At 37.2% G+C, this 20,120-nt stretch overlaps 1 protein-coding gene across 1 annotated transcript; it reads left to right on the forward strand.

The window, feature by feature from the left end:
• Positions 1-2,715: 2,715 nt before the first annotated feature.
• LOC137387462 (HAUS augmin-like complex subunit 6) lies at positions 2,716-19,450 on the forward strand. The gene is made up of 21 exons (XM_068073891.1): positions 2,716-2,879; positions 3,055-3,150; positions 3,687-3,768; positions 4,242-4,371; positions 4,529-4,700; positions 4,920-5,130; positions 6,157-6,330; positions 7,529-7,575; positions 8,489-8,591; positions 8,739-8,888; positions 9,586-9,700; positions 10,475-10,667; positions 11,174-11,317; positions 13,934-14,017; positions 14,141-14,222; positions 14,383-14,500; positions 14,729-14,878; positions 15,837-16,217; positions 17,086-17,237; positions 17,488-17,723; positions 19,116-19,450. Exons 1-20 carry the CDS (start codon positions 2,767-2,769, stop codon positions 17,677-17,679), a joined length of 2,889 nt encoding a protein of 962 aa, XP_067929992.1. The 5' UTR covers positions 2,716-2,766; the 3' UTR covers positions 17,680-17,723; positions 19,116-19,450.
• The last annotated feature ends 670 nt before the right edge of the window (positions 19,451-20,120 follow it).

Here is a 20,120-nt window from a genome sequence, read left to right on the forward strand (position 1 = left end):
AGATCCAGATCTCTGTAGTTTTTTGTGGATCTTTCAACTTTTCAAATCTTTCAAACAGTATTTTTAAAGTTTCTTTTTAAACTTTGGTTTAAAAAGACGTTTTAGAATTTTTGTAAATTCATCATTTTTCTCACTGATATCAAACAAATTTATTACAGCTGATTCATTTAATAATTTTTAATCAAATTATGTATATAAAGTTTTCAAAATCGTATTTGACGCTTTGTTTTAAGATGTACACAAATAATTGCTTGTTTATATAGGGTAAAAAAAATGTACATCTTCGGCTCGTTGTGGATCTTTAACTTGTCAGATTTGGCTGTAGCAAATCATGACCAAAATCATTTGGCCATCCCTGCCCTAACAAACGTGATAAATACAGTTACCTATATAGGCCTACAGTTAAGTTACCATGAAAAATATCATTCTTGTCAACACGGATTTGGTTAGAAAAGATGTAACAATGTTGCACTGCATCTTTAGATTCCAAATATATTTGAATCTGAGAGAGGCTCTGGATATATAAAAACCTTTTTCTATTTTGATAAAATATTGCTGAATCATCAGTAAACTTTGATTTTATCACATATTTTTAATAATGTATTACAATTAGCACCTGATATAAAAGTTGCTCCAATTCAGTCAAAATTGCCACAAAAGCTGTCCAATCAAAGTACGTATGAAGTTCAGTTCAGCAAACCCAACTTAAGACAGAGCATCCAAGGTGCTGGCAAATGAGACAAAACTTTTCAATAATAAAATATGCTAGAAACAATTGGTAGGATCTTACGCTACAATATTACCAACCATTAAGAATCTTACACTACAATATTACCAACCAATAAGAATATTACGCTACAATATTACCAGCTACCAATATTACACTACAATATTATTATAATACTTAAATGGATATGCTCCTTAGTTTTACTTCATACAGTTCAAAAAAATAGTTATTCACTTCAAACTTGTTAAATATACATAAATTTTAGTGATTAGTATGTTTATTAACAAACTTAGTTTATGCTAATAACAACTTGTCGGCCAAGAAAAGTATTTTTTCATGCTTTTTATTTTGCTCAAATGAAAGACACTTGAAAATGACAAATAACAAAGACAAATGAAAAATATTACTATTAAAAAGTGAGACATTCCTCTATTAACCGTTTAAACAACAAATCTAACTAGATACAACTACTTTTTATGAGGAGGCACAAATGAGTTGAACTAAAATTTTTAAAAGAAAGTTAAAATTGCAAACAAGCCTAAGCTATCTGATACTAATTTTAATCGAGTATTTTTATCATACAATAAATGACAAAATGTAGAATATTTGGAGTTGTCGTATCTTGTTCACATCGGTTCAAATAACATTTTGTTTTGTCTATAGCGATTGTTTACGTTATTGTATTGGCGACCAATTCAGCAATTTCCGTTTTAAAAAAGCTTTGCCTTGACATAGAAAACGTTTTTCTTGCTTTAAACCATAAATGTATCAACTGTTCATCAATTAGGAATCCCCAAACCGAACATTTTTTTAGCTAAAGTAGTTTATGCAACAAATTTGAAAATAAAAAGAAGTTTTTTTAGGAGATTGTTTATTTGCTCAGTTTATTGTCTGCTTTCTTTTAGCCATTCAAATATTAACTAATATTAGAATACTAATTCACCACGTTACAAAATTCTATAATATTCTTACAGAATAGACTTATAAGTAGTAACTTGTAATCATTCATTGACATTTGTTACAAGTAATATTTCAACGTCTTCAAGAGGGTCGTGATTAATATAGCAATGAACGCAACAACAGTAGACATCGTCAGCTATTGTTGCCAATCGGTGCTGTTATAGACTGTTGCATGCAGGATTGTACCCATTGATAGTCAGCTTTCAGGCTTGGTTCGTCCTAAAATAAAATTAGAATAGCAAATACTAAAACTAAGCTTGTTGCTTACAAGACCCCACTTTTAAAAAAAATATAAAAAATTAGAAAACATCTAAGCTAAGGCTTTCAAGTTCATCTTCAACGTCAAAATGATTGTCGGATTCTCAAAACTTAGATCACATACAGGTATTGATTCACCACAGGAAAGGAAAAAATTAATTAGGTGTAATTTTTAACAAGAGTACAGCAATCTCGCTTGATTTTAACTAGTATTGATGAAGCTGATCACTCTTATAATGCAAGACAACGTCAATGGCTCTATTTACCTGCAATAAGAAGCTCAGTGTATTACAACTCATTTTTTTAGAACTATAAGCGAATTATGTTAAACCATTTCATAACAGCTCTTCCAAAAAAGTTAGTCTGTTATGCAAAAAAGAAAATATAAGATCAATTGGTTTTTTCTAATAAAGTAAGTTCCCTCATCCTTTTACCCCTTCTGGAAGTCTGCAAGGGAAAACCAGCAATTAGAAAAATTAGAAAATGTTTAACAACAGAAACTAGCATTGTCTCGAAAAATTTTAAAGTCATGTACAGATGCCTCGAAAAAAACCTTTCTATTTGATCTATAACAAATTTTAGCCGATCATACATTTTAAATTGTAGCAAACTGAACCAAAACAAATTATACTGGTAGACTAGTAGAATTTGCTAAGAGTTGGCTGAAAAATAGAAATAACGGTAGATGTATATTTTAGCTTGCATTATTGAATTCTATTTTTTGTTAATTTTAGATAGTGATCGTGTTTGAGAGACTCATGAAACAATAAGAGGGTTAGCAAATCTTCGCCAGTGTCCCAAGATAGAATATAGGCATAACCATGTCGTCAGCAGGAGAGAAGAGACAAGTCTTTTATACAAACATGTTGTTATTAGGATTCGATGGCAAAGCTCCCTCACCTAACCATTTTAACAAAGTGGTTGCATTTAATGTGTAAGTAAAAGGTCTTAACTCATTCACTATGTATATACATTTGATTTTATAAGGATTAAAACGACTGAATTTCATACACTCACGAATTCTAGTTTATAAATATCTAAGGATTTCAATAAAGCAAGCATTATCGAGAGTTTCTGCTCATCTAATGCATTTATGTTTGATGCTCTAGGGATATGTTCAAGGTGCCTAACAAGAGTGCCTTTGAGGTAGTCATATACTTTCTGTTCACAAAGTTGAGCCCGTCAAGAGCTAAGGAGGAATTCAGGTAACCCAATATAGGTTTTTTATGCTATGGTGGCTATATCATCTAGCACCAAATATGCTTTTAGAAGTCTGTTTTTAACTTGTAATATTTCTTTTTTCCAATAGGTTAAATGTAACACGCTATTCTTTGGGTCTAAAAACTCTAAGAACAATCTTTATATACGTCTGTTTTACTTCACTCAACATATTGATGATTTTACTTGTGTTTATGGAGCACATTTAGATAGTATTATTATTTAGCATTGTCTCTTTCTAATGGTGTTAGCTGGAGGGCAACCATAGCTTTCAGAACTACTAACTAATTGCTAGCGAGCTTCAGCAAGTATTAGGGGGTTATCTATATAGATAGGTTGAAGTTATCAAATCACATCTTTGCAGATCAACAGATGTTTGGTTAGACTTTTTCATTTCAAGTGGCGTAGTACATTTGTCCTTTTATTGTTACCCTGGTACCATCTTAGTTTTGGCTAAGATATGCTGGTGAACCATATGTTAGTTGTAACACGAGTGAATGGGGATATCATGGTTTTTTGGCAGGGACTGCTGGCCAATTCTTGACAAAAAGAGAGAGCAGATGTTTAGGAGAGTTTGCAATGGCTGGCTTTCTCAAATAGCACAGGTGAGGTCGGTAGCTTTTTTCATGATAAATGTTGAATTCCATCAAATCGTTGTCTGTTCATTTTTCACCAGCTTACTTAACTAAATCGGTATACTATGTACATTATGGGTATACTTTAGGACAGGAGTTTGTCCACTTGCCTTCATCCTCCTTGCTTTTCTCTCTTTGCCTTTGCAAATAGGCCTTATACCTAATGCTTTCTGTCAGCTGTAAATCAGCAAATAAGATGTTCGTTGATCGGGAATGTTTGTTTTCGAAAATTTTAAACCGATTATTCAACTGTCACGATCATCATATGGTTGTTATCTGGCATGCAGTAGCAAGTGCCAATGATGAATTGTAGGCAATGATGAATTGGGTAGATACAAGTACGTACTTAGGAATACTAGAATAAGTCAGCGAGTCAAAGCTATCTGACACTAAGTTATGATGGCTGTACTGCATCCATTGTTTATAAGCTGTTTCTATTTTAGAATGAGCCAGATGCTCACCTTCCCAAAATTGTTCCTTCAGTTTTCCAGTCGCCCGGAGGGGACAGATTCTGCCATCTCATATTTGCTTTTTCTACTTATGTTCTCACTCAGATTATGAAACAGAAGCATGGCAAGTGTTATCTGTAGCCTTAGTCCTCCATTTTTGTATATGACCTTTAGATTTGCTACAGAATATTTAATATAGAATGAAACTTTTGACAGTTGCAATGTTACAAACTACCCGGCACTGGTGTTTGGTGACTGGAACTTTTTCATCTGTGTTGAAGGAGTAAAAGAAAAAGATATGTTGAGGAGACCTTTGCTTACCCCTCAGAATATGGATCTCTCCTCAGCTATGACACAAGCCCTGTACTGCTCTGTTATAGAGCACCGCCAAAGGTTTTTCGAAAGGATTCAGATACGAGAGTCTTTACATAAAAGTTGGCAGAAGTCAGCAAGGTAAGACAGATCGTTGTGTGGATAGCTCAACAACTGGCCAAAGCTCATCTCTTACATGTTAGAGCCTGCATTTCTCTGTTTCTTTGCACGTCGAGTTTCTTTCGGTTCATGTCTTTGAAATCTTACTTATCCATGCCTTACTCTGATTTGTAGAATATCTAGATATATCTGAGAGCTGTTGAATTATCCTGTTTCACAAAACTTGTGTTTCTGCTGCAGTGTGATGGTTCAGGATTATCGGAGGCTGTCTAAAGACTTGAGGCAGAGTGAAGCAGAGATTGAGAAATTGCTTGCCAAGCATGCGGATAAGGGCTTCAGCTCTCCAGTGCGGAGGGATGGGCCCCGCAAAAACCTGTCATTATCTACCAGACACGGTCGAGTGTTTGATACAAACATTGAGAGTGTCAATCGCAAAGATAAGGTTAAAAAGGTCGGTGATAAGTCTGTTTCAGGTCTTACCTTGACCTTGCTTTGACTGTCTTGTATACCTTTTTTCTTTGCATTTAATTTCTTTTCTCTCTTCTAGTTCTAACAACCGCTGATTTTTTACAATCTTTCTCTTGGAGAGTTATTTGAATAATAGTTCACTATTAGTAGAGTTATCTGAATAATAGGACACTATTATTAGAATTATCTGAATAATAGGACACTATTAGTAGAGTTTTTTGAATAATAGAACACTATTAGTAGAGTTATCTGAATAATAGGACACTATTAGTAGAGTTCTCTGAATAATAGGACACTATTAGTAGAGTTATCTGAATAATAGGACACTATTATTAGAATTATTTGAATAATAGGACACTATTAGTAGAGTTATCTGAATAATAGGACACTATTTGTAGAGTTATCTGAATAATAGGACACTATTATTAGAATTATCTGAATAATAGGACACTATTAGTAGAGTTATCTGAATAATAGGACACTATTAGTAGAGTTCTCTGAATAATAGGACACTATTAGTAGAGTTCTCTGAATAATAGGACACTAGTGGTAGTCATCTGAATAATAAGATACTACTGAGAGAGTTATAGTAACAACCTAACACTACTGGTTAAGTTATTTGAATAATAGAGCTCTACCATGAACGGTATCTTAATAACATGACACTACATAGAGAGTTGCCTGAATAATAGGACACTAGTGCTAGAGTTATCTGAATAATAGATTTCTACTGAGAAAGTTGTTTTAATAAAATGACACCACTTGGCGAGATATCTGAATAACACAACTCTACTACTAGAATTCTCGCAAGTTACTAATTCCAAAGTTATCTGCATGATTGATATAGAATTACCGGCAAAGTAATCTTAATAGTTCAGTACTACAGAGACAGTTCTCCAAATAACACAACTCTTCAAGTGCGGTTATTTGAATAACTCAATTCTTCTAGCGGAGCTATCTGAATACTTGCATTAACATCTTCATAACGACAAGTTTTTGCATTCTCTAGGTAAGAGAGTTATGGCACACAGTTGAAGGGTTTCTAGCATCTTCTGTCACTCAACAGGAAGTTGTATCTTCAATTCTCTCAGGGGTTGTGAACAAATACGTGTTGGATGCAGCTGCCCTCGACCTTCGAGTACCCGAAATGCTACTGAGAGAGTGTGAGCGAGAGCTGCTCAAGGTGTGTCTTTTTGAAATTTTTAGGTATGTCTTTATACTAGAGCTTCACGATATGACAAGTTATTTGTTTGGTGACGATTTTTAACCCTTTGGCATGGGAAACGACCAAAATGTTGTTTACCGATTGCATGGGGAAACGACATTTATGTCGATTTCGGTAGATGTTTATAAAGCTGTCGCCTAGTAACGTTAAACAAATGATATGAACACTAGTAAGTTTTAAATATCATCAACAAGATATCGGTCGATGATTTACAATATGAAATGATTATCTGAGAGGCGTTGCTTTGTGCTAAAAGCTAAACAAATCGCGCCTCCTTGGAAAAGAATAAAAGTTGGAAAAACCAGTCAACATCGGCTCGACTTTCAAAACGGTAAAATAAAAGATTATTTGATCCTGTGATCGTTAGTGATTTTTTTTATCTGATCAGAATAAAAATAATTCAAATGATAGAAGTGATGTAAACTTTTTGGACTTTTAATATACTTGGAATATACAGAGAAAACGATCGTTATGGTGGCTCGCACGGCTACGTTATAGCGTTTGACTCTACCGAAAAAAAATGCTTCCAAGCATTTCATACAGGGACAATTGCACATGGTTGCATTTTTTTTAGTAGTAGATATGTGAATGAATGTTTATATACAAAAAATTTTGTTCATAGAAATAAATTTAAGATTTGAGCTATGCATGTTCATCAAATATCGATTTTATTGAATTTTCGAAAATAAATTACACCAGTGTTGGTGGTTTTTGGGGGGCTTTAACCCAGCCAAAGGGTTAAGGTAGACGATTTGACAATCGCCACCATTTGAAGATATATCGCCAATCCTATAAGCGATATAAGGGAGCGATACTGTAACTAAATCGCCCTGACCTTCTAGTTCTATAATAAGCTCATTCCAAGGCTTTTCATGCACACGGACATTCATGAAATAAAGTTTTCTAATTATGACAAACACAAAACAGTTTCTTTTTAATTTAAAATATGCAAAAAGATATTAACAAAATTTTACAAGTTTTTTTTACATAATAACGTCGCGGTATATCGCGAATTGCCTATTTGCAATATTCAGTTGAATCTTGTGATGATTTTTGTAAATCATAAAGCTTTACTTTACACCTGGCTTCTTGCTTTGTGAGAGATAGGACAAGGAAAGATCTTTTATAGCTGTAGCCATAAGACTTTCTGTTGCAGAGAGACATAGGCAATACCTATAAAGCAGGGAAGCTGGATCTACTGAGGTTAGTTTCTTATCTATCACTAGTCAAATGTTTGTTGTCTATAGTATACTAGCATTAATAAACTTGATGAAACCTGTCAACCTGGCATAGAATGGGTATATAAAGATTTCAAATTAGCTGTGATATTATCATGAAGGAATAAGGGTCAGAGGGAACACCTGCTCTAACTTTTCAGTGCGATTTATAACTCCATTTTGCGAGAGCTGGCAGCGTACAAGTCGGTTGATGACATGTCTATAGAGGCCTTTTTCCTTGTAAAGAATTAGTCTCTTTTGTTTATGGATTGCCAACGCTTGCTAGGGATTGTTACCTCAAGTAAGTATTAGTCTCAATTTTTTAAGGATTGTTGCCTCTTGTTTAAGAGTTTTTACCTCTATAAGGATTGTTACCTTTTAGGGATTGTTACCTCCCTTTTAGGGATTGTTACCTTTCTATATAAGGATTGATACTGCTTCTTTAAGAATTGTTACCTCTCCTTAGAGATTTTTACCTTCGTTTAGGGGTTGTTACCTCCCTTTAGAAATTGTTACCTCTATGTAAGGATTGGTACTGGTTGTTTAAGGGTTGTTACCTCTTGTTTAAGAATTGTTACATTTTGTATGAGATTTGTTGCCTCTTGTTTAAGGATTGTTACCTCTCTTTAGGGATTGTTACCTCTCTTTAGGGATTGTTACCTCCCTTTAGGAATTGTTACCTTTCTATGTAAGGATTGGTACTGCTTGCTTAAGAGTTGCTACCTCTTGTTTAATGATTGTTACATTTTGTATGAGATTTCTTGCCTCTTGTTTAAGGATTGTTACCTCGTCTTAGGGATTGTTGCCTTCCTTTAGGGATTGTTACCTTTCTATGTAAGGATTGGTACTGCCTGTTTAAGAGTTGTTACCTCTTGTTTAATGATGATTATATTTTGTAGCATTTTACACTTATGGAATCTCAGTATGCATCTTTATTTGGAGAAATTTGAGGAGGCTGACAGGTTGGATTTAACTAATCAACTGAAAGATCTTCAACCCAAAGTATGTGCATCTTCTCAATATTATTTTGTCAGAACGAACAGTTAACAGATAGACATGCTTCCATTCTTAATGCTATGTTTGGAGTTATTTGCCTTCTAACAGGAAGTGGCAACAGGTGTAGTCAATAATTCTGGCTCTCTATTTTAGGTGCATGGGCAACACTCTCAGCTGCAAGGATGCAGGGAGCTGGCTAGGGATTTGCACGATCGGCTGATACCAGAGCTTAAAGAATCTGTTCGAGATCTAAAATCCAAGCATTACGGCAAGGAGCAGGAACAGAGTACATATGGTAGTAAGGTATGTCTCTGTCCTCCTCCTAGGAATGCTATGAAACTTGGCTAATTGGCAAGAGTCAGCCAAGGTAGCAGAGATGGAACAGCATTTACTAGTTTTGGTTGGTTTGATTGGCAGTATCAAGATATTACTTGCATTTATTCAGCCGATTTGGTCAGAGTGTAGTTTCTATTATCTATATCATTGACCTGACATATGTCTCGAGTAGCTGTGTTTGGGCCTATATATACCGATACTAGCAATTGTCCTTAGTGCATGTGAAGGTGCATTTTTCAGTTTCTAATCCGACGAGTGTTTAGGGGGCTGGTGCTCAGGAACCAGTCGGAGTTTTGGAAACAAATATTTTGCTTTACTTGGCAAAAGGCACCGAGCGTATTCGTGTGATGAAGTTTAAACAAAATTGGGCAAAAAATGTCAAAATGCATAGCGTTTACGACTTTATGCAGACACACGCGCGCGCGCACACACAAAGTGAGATTTCCTAATAGAGAAACTAATTAAACTATCGGTCTTTTCATGTCTGACATGTTTCAAGTGAAATTATGTACTTTTGTGGGTAAACAGGCTTACTGTATGGTAGGTCTGATGAGGGCCCTGTGAGACACTAGAAAGTAACTGATTGCTGCCAGCTGCAGTCTTTAGCATATTGCGTAAAAGTCAGCAGTTGCTATGGAGATGTTTAGATATGCATACATTGCAGCTAGGGATGTCTCTACAGCCTCTCACTCCTCCTCTTGTGTTTGACTCTAGCAAGGTATCCGAGGCTGATCTGCAATCCACCCAGCTCAGTTTTACTCCAACTACATCACATCGAGGTAAGTTCTTTTCTTTTTAAGTTATTTTATTAGTTTATTTTACACGTCAGTTATGTTTATGTACAATCAGTTAACGACCAAGAAAAATGGTTCCTATTAACGAAAAGATGTTGAGTTAGTAAACATTAACACTGGCATGAGTCGTGAGTGCAGTTATTTTTGTTTTTTGCTGCGTAGATCTTGCTTTATAAAAAGCAGTGAAACGTCAATTTAAATTAACATTAACATGGTAATTCAATGGGTCAACAGGGTTCATGATTGTAATCATAAACCCTGAACCAAGTGAAAGTGACGAGAACAAAGAGAAAGGTTGTTGATACAAACCTTTAATACCACATTTACTTTACAGTCATTAAATTTTAAGTTTAATTTAAGTAAGTTTTCAGTAAGTTTAAAGTTTAATTTTAAGTCAGAAAGTTTTTTTTTCTTTCGTGAAGAGCCAATGAGGTGAGTATGGGAAGAGTCGGATGGATCAGGTACATTACATGTATTTTAGGGTTCTTTTGAGGTGAAATCCTTATAACTTAAACTTTCTCAGAACGGATTGTTTACGTTGTAGGATTGGCTGCTGTATAGCTAATCAATGCATGTGCTGCAGGTGATTTTAGTTCACATGAAAATCTAGAATCTATGAAATGGTTTATCATGATCAGCAGTTTGTTTGACAACGTTGTGATGTTGTTACAATAGGATGAATATTAATCACTGTAAGCCCTCCACCACAGGACTCTGTGCAGCTTGTTGCCTCGGTTCTTAACTCGGCTTTGATTGCAGAGTCAACCCCCGAGGCACTCTCGAGGATTTTGAAGTCTGTGAACAAGTCTATGCAGCCACAGAGACTGGCATGCAAAGATTTGACCAATCAGGCACCAGACAATAGTTCAACATCAGGTCCAATCTTATCTCCCCTCGCTCAGGGGAGGTTGTTGCCGAGGAATGGTGGAGAGTTCGGAGATCTGTCCTTTGGGTGGGTAGTTAATCACCTACCTAAAGGCTGGTTCGCACTATATCGCCATATCTCGGCATTGATGCCACAATACTTCGGCGATCATCGACGATGTTCACACTATTGCAAACACAAATATTCCGTAGCGTAGTGTTCCCATTTCTCTTTTTAGATTTTCGCAAAGAAACCTCCTTGTTTTTGCGTGCTGAAATTAAATACTAGTCTCGCAGCGACCATCATAAATGGATATGAATAAATCACGCTATCCGCGACCGCGAATTACCATCACTGAAATGGTTCAAATTTGAAAAGCGGTCATCGAAGCTCGGCGAAATATTGGGAAAGTTTGACAGCTGCAATTTTTCCCGGCGTGTGCGCGTTGCGTCAGGGCTCACATAATTGATGATCAACGCCGAAAGGAAAACGCTGGCAAACGGCGATACAATGTGAACCAGCCTTAATGACTCGTGTTACAGTTTTAAATTGGAACCTTACCATAGACGGTGCTGATATTGTATCTATTGCAGAGAGAGTTCACGGAATGGGCACAACTCTCCAGCAGTTAACAATGCCAGAGTGCAGGTGTCCAGAGTGGGCAGCAAGCAGATGACACGGTTGCTCAAGGATAGACCACCCAGTGAGGGAGGAGTCTTCTCCCCCGATGATACACCGTGAGCACCTGGTGTCTTTTTTTTTTATTGATTTGCATACCTCTTGCGAGTCTAGTGTTAAAATAGCGATAAAGTTGCAGGTTGCTTGAGTAATATGGCCAACATATACCGTAAAACCTCTATTTGATTGCCACCTCCAATTGACTGCCACTATTATTAGAGGGAGGGTTGAGAAATCAGAGTCATGTCTGTCTGTCTGTCCGAAGCCTCGGTTAGATGTTAGAAACAGAGGTTGTATTGCATGGGATTTGAACCCAGAGATTTAACTTAGCACCCACACACGCTACCATCCTTGCCACTCGACCACCCAGCTGCATTTGGGAATAATTATGCACATAGTTAATACACATGACAATCTCTGATGGCGCACCAGACTGCCAAGTCCCCATAGTTGCTGTCTGGTAGTTTTGTTCCGTCCGTTCTGGATATAGTCAGTTTATTGTGGAGTTATTAGAGGTTATCTAACCACTTGAGTATTTATGTTGGTATTGGAAGATATTACAAACATTGTTCAGTTGTAACAGTTGTGTTTCTTTCAGCGGGTTCTCTCTTCAGCCACTAATTATTCTCATCACTCCGAGACAACTCATGTCATTCCTTTTTCAACCTCAATGCAAGTCACTATTCATTCATATTTACTTAAAGGTTGACTTGCAAAAAAATTCACATTACAGTTATTTGGTATCATAAGATTCACCATGTCTTACTCTGTTGTGTTGTAGGTGCAAAATATATGGAAATGTGATTACAAGCTCTTAAAAGCTCAAAAAACGAACAGTTAATCGCAGCCACACGAGACAGCCGTAGTTTGGATTCTCTTTCCAAAACGGCTCAAATGGGACGTAGTTGTTAGAGGATGGTTTCTGTTTACACTTTCATGCAACCTCATTCGTCGAAATATTCTCACAAATATACTTCACGCATTCAATAAAACCATGTCTATTGTTTTTACGCGTCTGTTTTATCGTCATTGTAATGCTGTCACTTTTAGCACTGATATCTTATAACTTACCATGAAAAATCGTTAAACTTTTTAACCTTACCTCGAAGGAGTATACATCATTGTCTGATAATCATGACGAGCCTGTTGGTTACCTGTGATAATCGAAAAGAGCTGCAAAAATTATTTGTGAAGTATTGGGTCACTTGATTAGATTACGACTTGACGATTGAATAATGCCGAAAGAAAACTGTAAAGTAGCGAGCATCTATATTTGATGCGGGGTCTTTGGTAAAACCCGAATTGTTTGTCATAAACTAGTGCTACGATAAGTTTTACATTAAGCTTTTTATTGGCCTTTCAATTCACGTGAGAACATACGTGACAAGACGGTAACCAAACTGGAATGACTATGTCAGATAAATAAACAGATTCCAATCTATGGCGGCTTTTCGTTTTTGAGCTTTTAAGAGCTGGTAATCACATTTCCACGTATTTGACACCTACAACACAACAGAGTAAGACATGGTGAATCTTTTGATACCAAATAACTGTAATGTGAATTTTGTTGCAAGTCAACCTTTAAATAAATAGTTACTTCAGTCCGTAAAACAGTGGTTTTCAATCACTGTGCCATGACACACTAGTGTACTGTGAGAGACAGTCATGTGTGTACAGCATACTAATGTACTGTGAGAGATGGTCAGGTGTGTACAGCACCCTAGTGTACCTTGACAGACGGTCAGGTGTGCCATGGGAAATTATCAATTAAGAATTTTATCTAATTTCGTTCCTATTATCAGGGGGGTTTTCCGTTTGTCTATTTGCTTTTTCTGATATGAAGTACGTTTAGCTGTGCGATGGACTGCGACGATTAGCTGTTTTTACATCATCACCAACGATAAGGTGTACACACTATGAGCGATTAGCTGTAGGTGATCGCTAACTAACAACCAAATAAAAATTACAAAATTGCATTTGTGATATCGCGAGTCGGTCTATTATCTTTTAATTATCTGATTATGGGATTCATCACGAGCGTAGTTCTTTGCCATGCTTGTTAATATGAACTGACACCAATCTTCATAACTGTTGAAATTGGATCCGAAGTGATCAACAAATAGCCAATCAAGATGCTAACAGTTGCGATCATCGGTGTCAAAGTTCAACATGTCGAAAGTCCATCGCATCGTCGTTAGCAACCATTACGTTGGCCGCTCACCGCAAAATGACATCATAGCTGCCTATCGTTGCGGTCAATCGCACAGCTAATTGCTGATTTGAGCGATAGTGTGCATGGGCCTTTACACAAAGTAATTTTTCTCCGCATTGGAAATTATTCGGAGGTTTTGAAGAATAGCTAAAATCTTTGCATATCTTTTTACTTTCACTGTAAGATATCTGTGTTGTGTTGTTCATCAAAACAGGCCTATGTTTCACACCGAGTGTATAAATACATTAAAACACTTATTAACTGCATGTATTACTGCATTGAAGTCTCATTTTGTGTCAGTTGGTTTGATGGAGTGCCCTGGAATTTTATAAATATAAAAATTGTGCCACGCTCAAAAATGGTTGAAAATCACTTGTGTAAGGAAGTTGTAGAGAATCATATCTCTGCTATGTTAGTAAGGTAATAATTTTAGTTCTGAACTCATTACATAAACACATTGTAGGGATGGTGATAGTCCAGTACTACTGCGAAGTCAAGCTGCGCTATCTGACACCACCCCAACATCTGTTAAAGGTTCTTGGACAAGGTATCATATCAAACTGAATGCTGAAGTCAACTCATCACTGTTTAACATGTACTACGTATATACCTCGAGTGTGTGGAAGGATTATTAATAATACAATTTACTACTGTTGTGGTGCATTTGCAGTGCTCAAAGAAGATATCAAAATGGGAGATCGTGTCCAGAGTCAGGAGATGCTGAGTCACCTAGCGACGTTTTGGCAGCCAGAGTAGGTACCCTACTCGCTCCTCTCTGCTCCTATTTGACTGCTTTTTGAGACATTAATCATAATTATAAGTATATTATATATTATTATATTATTGATCATAATTATAATGTTTCATCAATGGAGCTAGACGGACTTTTAACCAATGTTTGCCTTGTTACAGATTGCTCAGACTATAATTGAGGTTGGAGATGTGGATAGGGTGTCTCCCACTGAAGAGCAGTTGAGCAAAAGTTTAAAAGACAGTGAATATAGTCTGCCGAATGTTTTGGACGAGTTAGGTAAGGATCCTGGGCTATCTGGTGCATTTTCACATACCGTATAAAGCTCTAAAGTTGAGATAGGTCATATAGACCTCTAAGGTTAGGGGTAGGTCATACAGGCATCTATAGCTAAGGGTAGGTCATATGTACCTCTAAAGTTAAGAACAGGTTATATAGACCACTAAAGTTGAACTAGGTCTCTCTCTGAACTTGTCAGCATTTCATTGACGGTTTTGTTCCTTGCAGGTGTTTCAGGGTTCGTTAAGAGAGATAAAATAGGTCGAACACCTGATACAAGTATGTCTGGCACGAGGGGAAGAAGTATTCTAGGTATGGGAGAAGACAAGAACAAGACTGGGAAAGTAATATTTGCCTCCCATGTTGGAAGTGCACAAGGTGAGGGCTGATCTGTCTGAGATAGGATTAGGTTAGCCTAATATTTGATAGTATGGCAGCGGCTTAGCACAAATTTATGACCAAAGCTGCACGAGTGCATGTTCTCACTCTGTGTTTGTCCGTGGACATCATGCGCCACTAGTAAACCAGGTAGGATCAAGTAAAGGGAGGCTGTCTCTTGCTTCTCATCATTGGCAGTTTTGCATTTAGTTAAAAATGAATTCTTTTAACTCTTAATTGGCCCAATCATCTGTCAGAGTCATCTATTGGAGTCATCTGTCAGAGTCATCTGTCAGAGTCATCTGTTAGAGTCATAGGTCGCAGTCATTTGTTGGGGTCATCTGTCGGGTTCATCTGTCTGGGTCATCTGTCAGAGTCATTTGTCAGTCATAATTCAGAGTCATTTGTCAGAGTTATCTGTCAGAGTTATTTATTGGAATCATCTGGCAGAGTCATCTGTCTGAGTCATCTGTCAGGGTCATCTGTCAGAGTCGTATATCGGAGTCATCTGTCAGAGTCATCTGTAGGAGTTATCTGTCAGAATTATCTGTCGGAGTCGTTTGTTGCAGTCATTTGGCGGAGTCATTTGTTGGGGTCATCTGTCAGGGTCATCTGTCAGAGTCATCTGTCAGAGTCATCCATCAGAATCATTTATTGGAGTCATCTGTCAGAGTCATCCATCAGAGTCATTTATTGGAGTCATCTGTCAGAGTCATCCGTCAGAGTCATCTATTGGAATCATCTGGCGGAGTCATCTGTCCGAGTCATCTGTCAGGGTCATCTGTCAGGGTCATTTATCAGGGTCATCTGTCGGAGTCTTCACTAACAGTCGTCTGTATATTAACTCTTAATTAAGCCAAACCTACACTACACACAGCGTTGAACTTTAAGCCATTTCCAATATCAGCTCTGCTTGTTGTTTGTTGTCTTTGTCATTTCCAAATGTTATTGTCAACAGATGCTTTCTCGGATGAGGAAAACATAATAACTGTCGACACTTTAGCAACAGAGAGATCAAGCTACAGTGACGCCAGTTCCAAGACAAACAGCTCTTCTAGTCATACCAGTTCTCATGAAGGCGAGTTAGCAGAAAACTCTGAATTTGAGTCACCTCGTAGCTCGACTATTCCCACTGGTTCCTTTAAACCAGCTGATTGGTCTGATATGGAGAGGTCACTTCGAGGGCAAGTTTTTCGGACACCGGAGTGTGCAAGGCGCTTGAGCAGAGATATGGTGACACCTGAGAGAGCAGCCTGCAAGGGCAGAGAGCTTGTGCACAGTGTACTTGATGAGCAACCTTTATTCATAGATTCTCCTATGGCTGAATCTTTTCAAACAGGTAGGTACAGTCTACCAGTCACGTTTACTATTACCACCTCTGTCTTTTAGATTATCACTACTTACCTACTGCTGGCACTACTATAGAGCATTTCACTTTCACCTCCGACTAACAGCCGCTACTACCACATTGTGTTTGACTTTCATTATCTACTAGCATATAGTAAGTACTGCCTCAGTGTATTGGACTATTACTACTGACTAACATATAGTAAATACTACCTCAGTGTACTGGACTATTCCTACTGCCTAACATATAGTAAGTACTACCACAGTGTACTGGACTATTACTGCTGCCTAAAATATAGTAAGTACTACCACAGTGTACTGGACTATTACTACTGACTAACATATAGTACGTACTACCACAATGTACCGGACTATTACTACTCACTAGCATATAGTAAGCGCTACCTCAGTGTACTGGATTATTACTACTGACTAACATATAGTAAGTACTACCACAGTGTACTGGATTATTACTACTGACTAACATATAATAAGTACTGCCACAGTGTACTGGACTATTACTACTGACTAACATATAGTAAGTACTACTACAGTGTACTGGACTATTACTACTGACTAACATATAGTAAGTACTACTACAGTGTACTGGACTATTACTACTGACTAACATATAGTAAGTACTACTACAATGTGCTAGACTATTACTACTGACTAACATAAAGTCTTACTATAATGTGCTGGATTACCACTACTGACTAACATATAGTCCTACTACATTGTACTGGACTATCAGTTTTCTTTGCAGATTCTTTGCCGATGATCATGGGAACCTTCTGCTACCTCGTTGGTTCCTACCCTAGTTTGTACGACTATATCTAAACAAATATGTATCATTTTAGAGGTTGATGCAGATTTATTAGACTTGTTGCCCTATGAAGCCAGTCTGCATGAGTCAAGTGGTTTCGTTCCATCATCGATGCCGCCATTCGATCTATCCCAAAATTGCAAACCAAGTGGTGTCAACAGAAATGAAGAAAAGCCATCCTCTGTAGTAAGTCAAACATTGAAGTTATCACCCTTGTATTCCATTTTAATTTTACGGACAAACACACACCTCCGTGACCGGCTCTAGAGTTTCACCTACTCCTGCATTCATGAAATTTTTAGATGTTGATTGTGAGGATAGATTTATGTACGATAAGGCAATCCATGGTTGTGAGAGCTTGTAACAACTGTTTGGTCTTTTCTCTGATTGGTGGTAATGATGTGAAAGAATGAATGTAATGTAATGAATGTTACAGGCACACCAAGATGACACAGAGGACCTGATAGAACAGTACAGAAAGCTGAAAGAGATGACAACTGCAGCTACTGCCAATCAATATCACCTGTCAACTGCAGCCAATCAGTTTGCAGAAATGGTCACACCTACCAATCAGAAATTAACAAAACAAACTACTAAACCCTTATCGCGAGATGATGCGATTTGGTAGACTATCTGTTCATGTTGAATGATGGTTTTCTATCATAAATTCCGGTAAGCTGTTATACACTTTTATGTGTTTTAAGTATTCTCTATGAGTGTCAGCTGCCATCTCTATGAGTGCCAACTGCCATCTTTATGAGTGTCAGCTGTCATCTCTGTGAGTGAAAGCTGTCATCTTTATGAGTGACAGCTGTCATCTGTATGAGTGACATTTATTATCTCTACAATTGATAGATGTCATATCCATGAGTGTTTGATGCCATCTCTATGAGTGACAGTGTCACCTCTATGAGTGACAGATATCTTTTTCATGAGTAACAACTGCCATGTCCATGAGTGACAGCTGTCATGTCTATGAGTGACAGCTACCATCTCATTGGGTGACATCTGTCATCTTTATGAGTGAGAGCTTCTATCGCTACAAGTGAAAGATGCTAGTTCTAGTAGTGCAAGCTGCCACTTGTTTGAATGACATCTGTCATGTGGTGTTCGGGGCTTTATTTATGGTAACAATTTTCAGAATCACTATTTTTTATTAAAAGTAACCATAGCATTACAAACTATAATGTCATAGATGTCGGAAGAAGCTTATGATAGTGTTCTGTTGAATGGCAACCAAGGATTACTTCTATATAATAGTCATTATTTCTTCTCTGTTATGACAGTACTTTTTTGTTAAACTTCTAAAATCGAAAATTTTACAACTCAGTTGTATTAACGACTCCTTCGAATTTATGGAATCAGAAATTAGTGATTAGAAAATTGCCAGGGATGAACAACTCCGTCAGTAAATCAGGGTAATTGGATATTTTAATGCTTCACTTGTGTAAATCTTAAAACACTTTGGTTGTCAGCTCTATCTCAACTCTCTTGCTCTCCTCAGCTATTGCCACTCTCTCTCTCCCCTCGCAGCCTTTTCTCCCTCACCCCCCTTCCTTTCTGTTCCATCTTTCATCGCCTCCACTGTATATAGCTGATGTCAAGGTAGCACCATTGAAGCTAGTTGCAGAGAATTATTTTCACACAGTGTATATGTACTCATACATAGCCATGAATGTATTTCATCATGTAAGCTTTGTGCAGTAAAAACAGCATCGTGCATGTAGACTTATAGCAATTAGTGATCACTAACTATTTCGCAACATGCTAAAGTGGGTTATTGTGGCTCTCCCATCGATCTGGTTGCTTCGTCAACAATTATCTGTCACCGTTAGATGAGTACTTACCAGTGATGGTTCCTTGTTTTCATTACAACTGTACACAATAAATCTGAATCATATCATAAGCACTCAATCAAGAAAATATGGCTTTGTGGCTGGGACAAGATTGATTTATAGAGCTGTTTATATAAGGAATTTATTTGTAATTTTATGTTTTTAGTAGATGTCATGGCTGTTATGGTATGTCATTGTCTCTGACCCACTTTCGTTACTTCATTTGTAGGTGATAGTTTCGAAACTTTCCTTGCCGAATGACCTTGACCCTTCCGGGACAATCAATTTTTTTATTATTTGACAATATCTTTCAACATGGTAGCTTATAAAATAGTTTTTATTCTGGTTAGTCGTGTTATAATATTTATATTATTATGGTTGTGTTTGCTAAAGGAATTTTTGCGAGTTGCTAGAAGTTAGGTATGTCCGCTGCCAGTAGCACATCACTGGCAGCTTCGTGCGACCACCTGCTTCTATTCATGTTTTTGTGTGGAGAGTGCTTGTGAAACAATAGGTGTAATCAAGTGCCTGATTGACATGCCAATACAAAAGTAATTATGTTTATTTGTGTTTGAATAGCTATTGTCATGGAAAAAGTCTTTCATACCTGTTTATACGCAATTCAATTGCAGGTGAAGGCAAGTTTATTATTTTAAATAGCCATAACCTCCCAAGGTTCTATAGCTGTTTGAGTAGGCTGCCTTCAGACATTCATTATGTATAGTATGGTTGATTTCGCATTGCTAAATACATATCAGGGAAGAGATATACAAGTACACATACAGAGTGTATACATAAATGTGTAACCTCCTGCGATGTCCATGATTGATGACTACAAATACAGTGTGTATAAAATATTACTTCCTTGACTTTCCTCGCAGCAGGATTGCTGTTCACTATCAGAGATGTTCACAGTTTACACGAGCCATTAACAGATAACAGTCGGTCATTGTATAAGCCACCTCTTTATTGCACCAGTCCCTACAGGTGTAAACCGGCTTGTCATCTAAAATTCAGATACGTCGCTTGAATGGCTAGTCGGATTCAGTTAGCCTCCTGTTTGAAGGTTTCCTCGCGTGACTGACGTATGTACTACAGTCAATGACTTGTTGCTGTCCGTTATATTTTAAGTATACGGAATATGGGTCAACTGGCTTTAGCTTTTTTATAGGTTTTAATTGTACAAGATCTTGTAGCTGGCAAAGATGAGATAAGACAGGCTTTCGCGTCGTTA

The sequence above is a fragment of the Watersipora subatra genome, chromosome 2, assembly GCF_963576615.1.
Source record: "Watersipora subatra chromosome 2, tzWatSuba1.1, whole genome shotgun sequence".
In the NCBI taxonomy this organism is placed as follows: Eukaryota; Metazoa; Bryozoa; class Gymnolaemata; order Cheilostomatida; family Watersiporidae; genus Watersipora; species Watersipora subatra.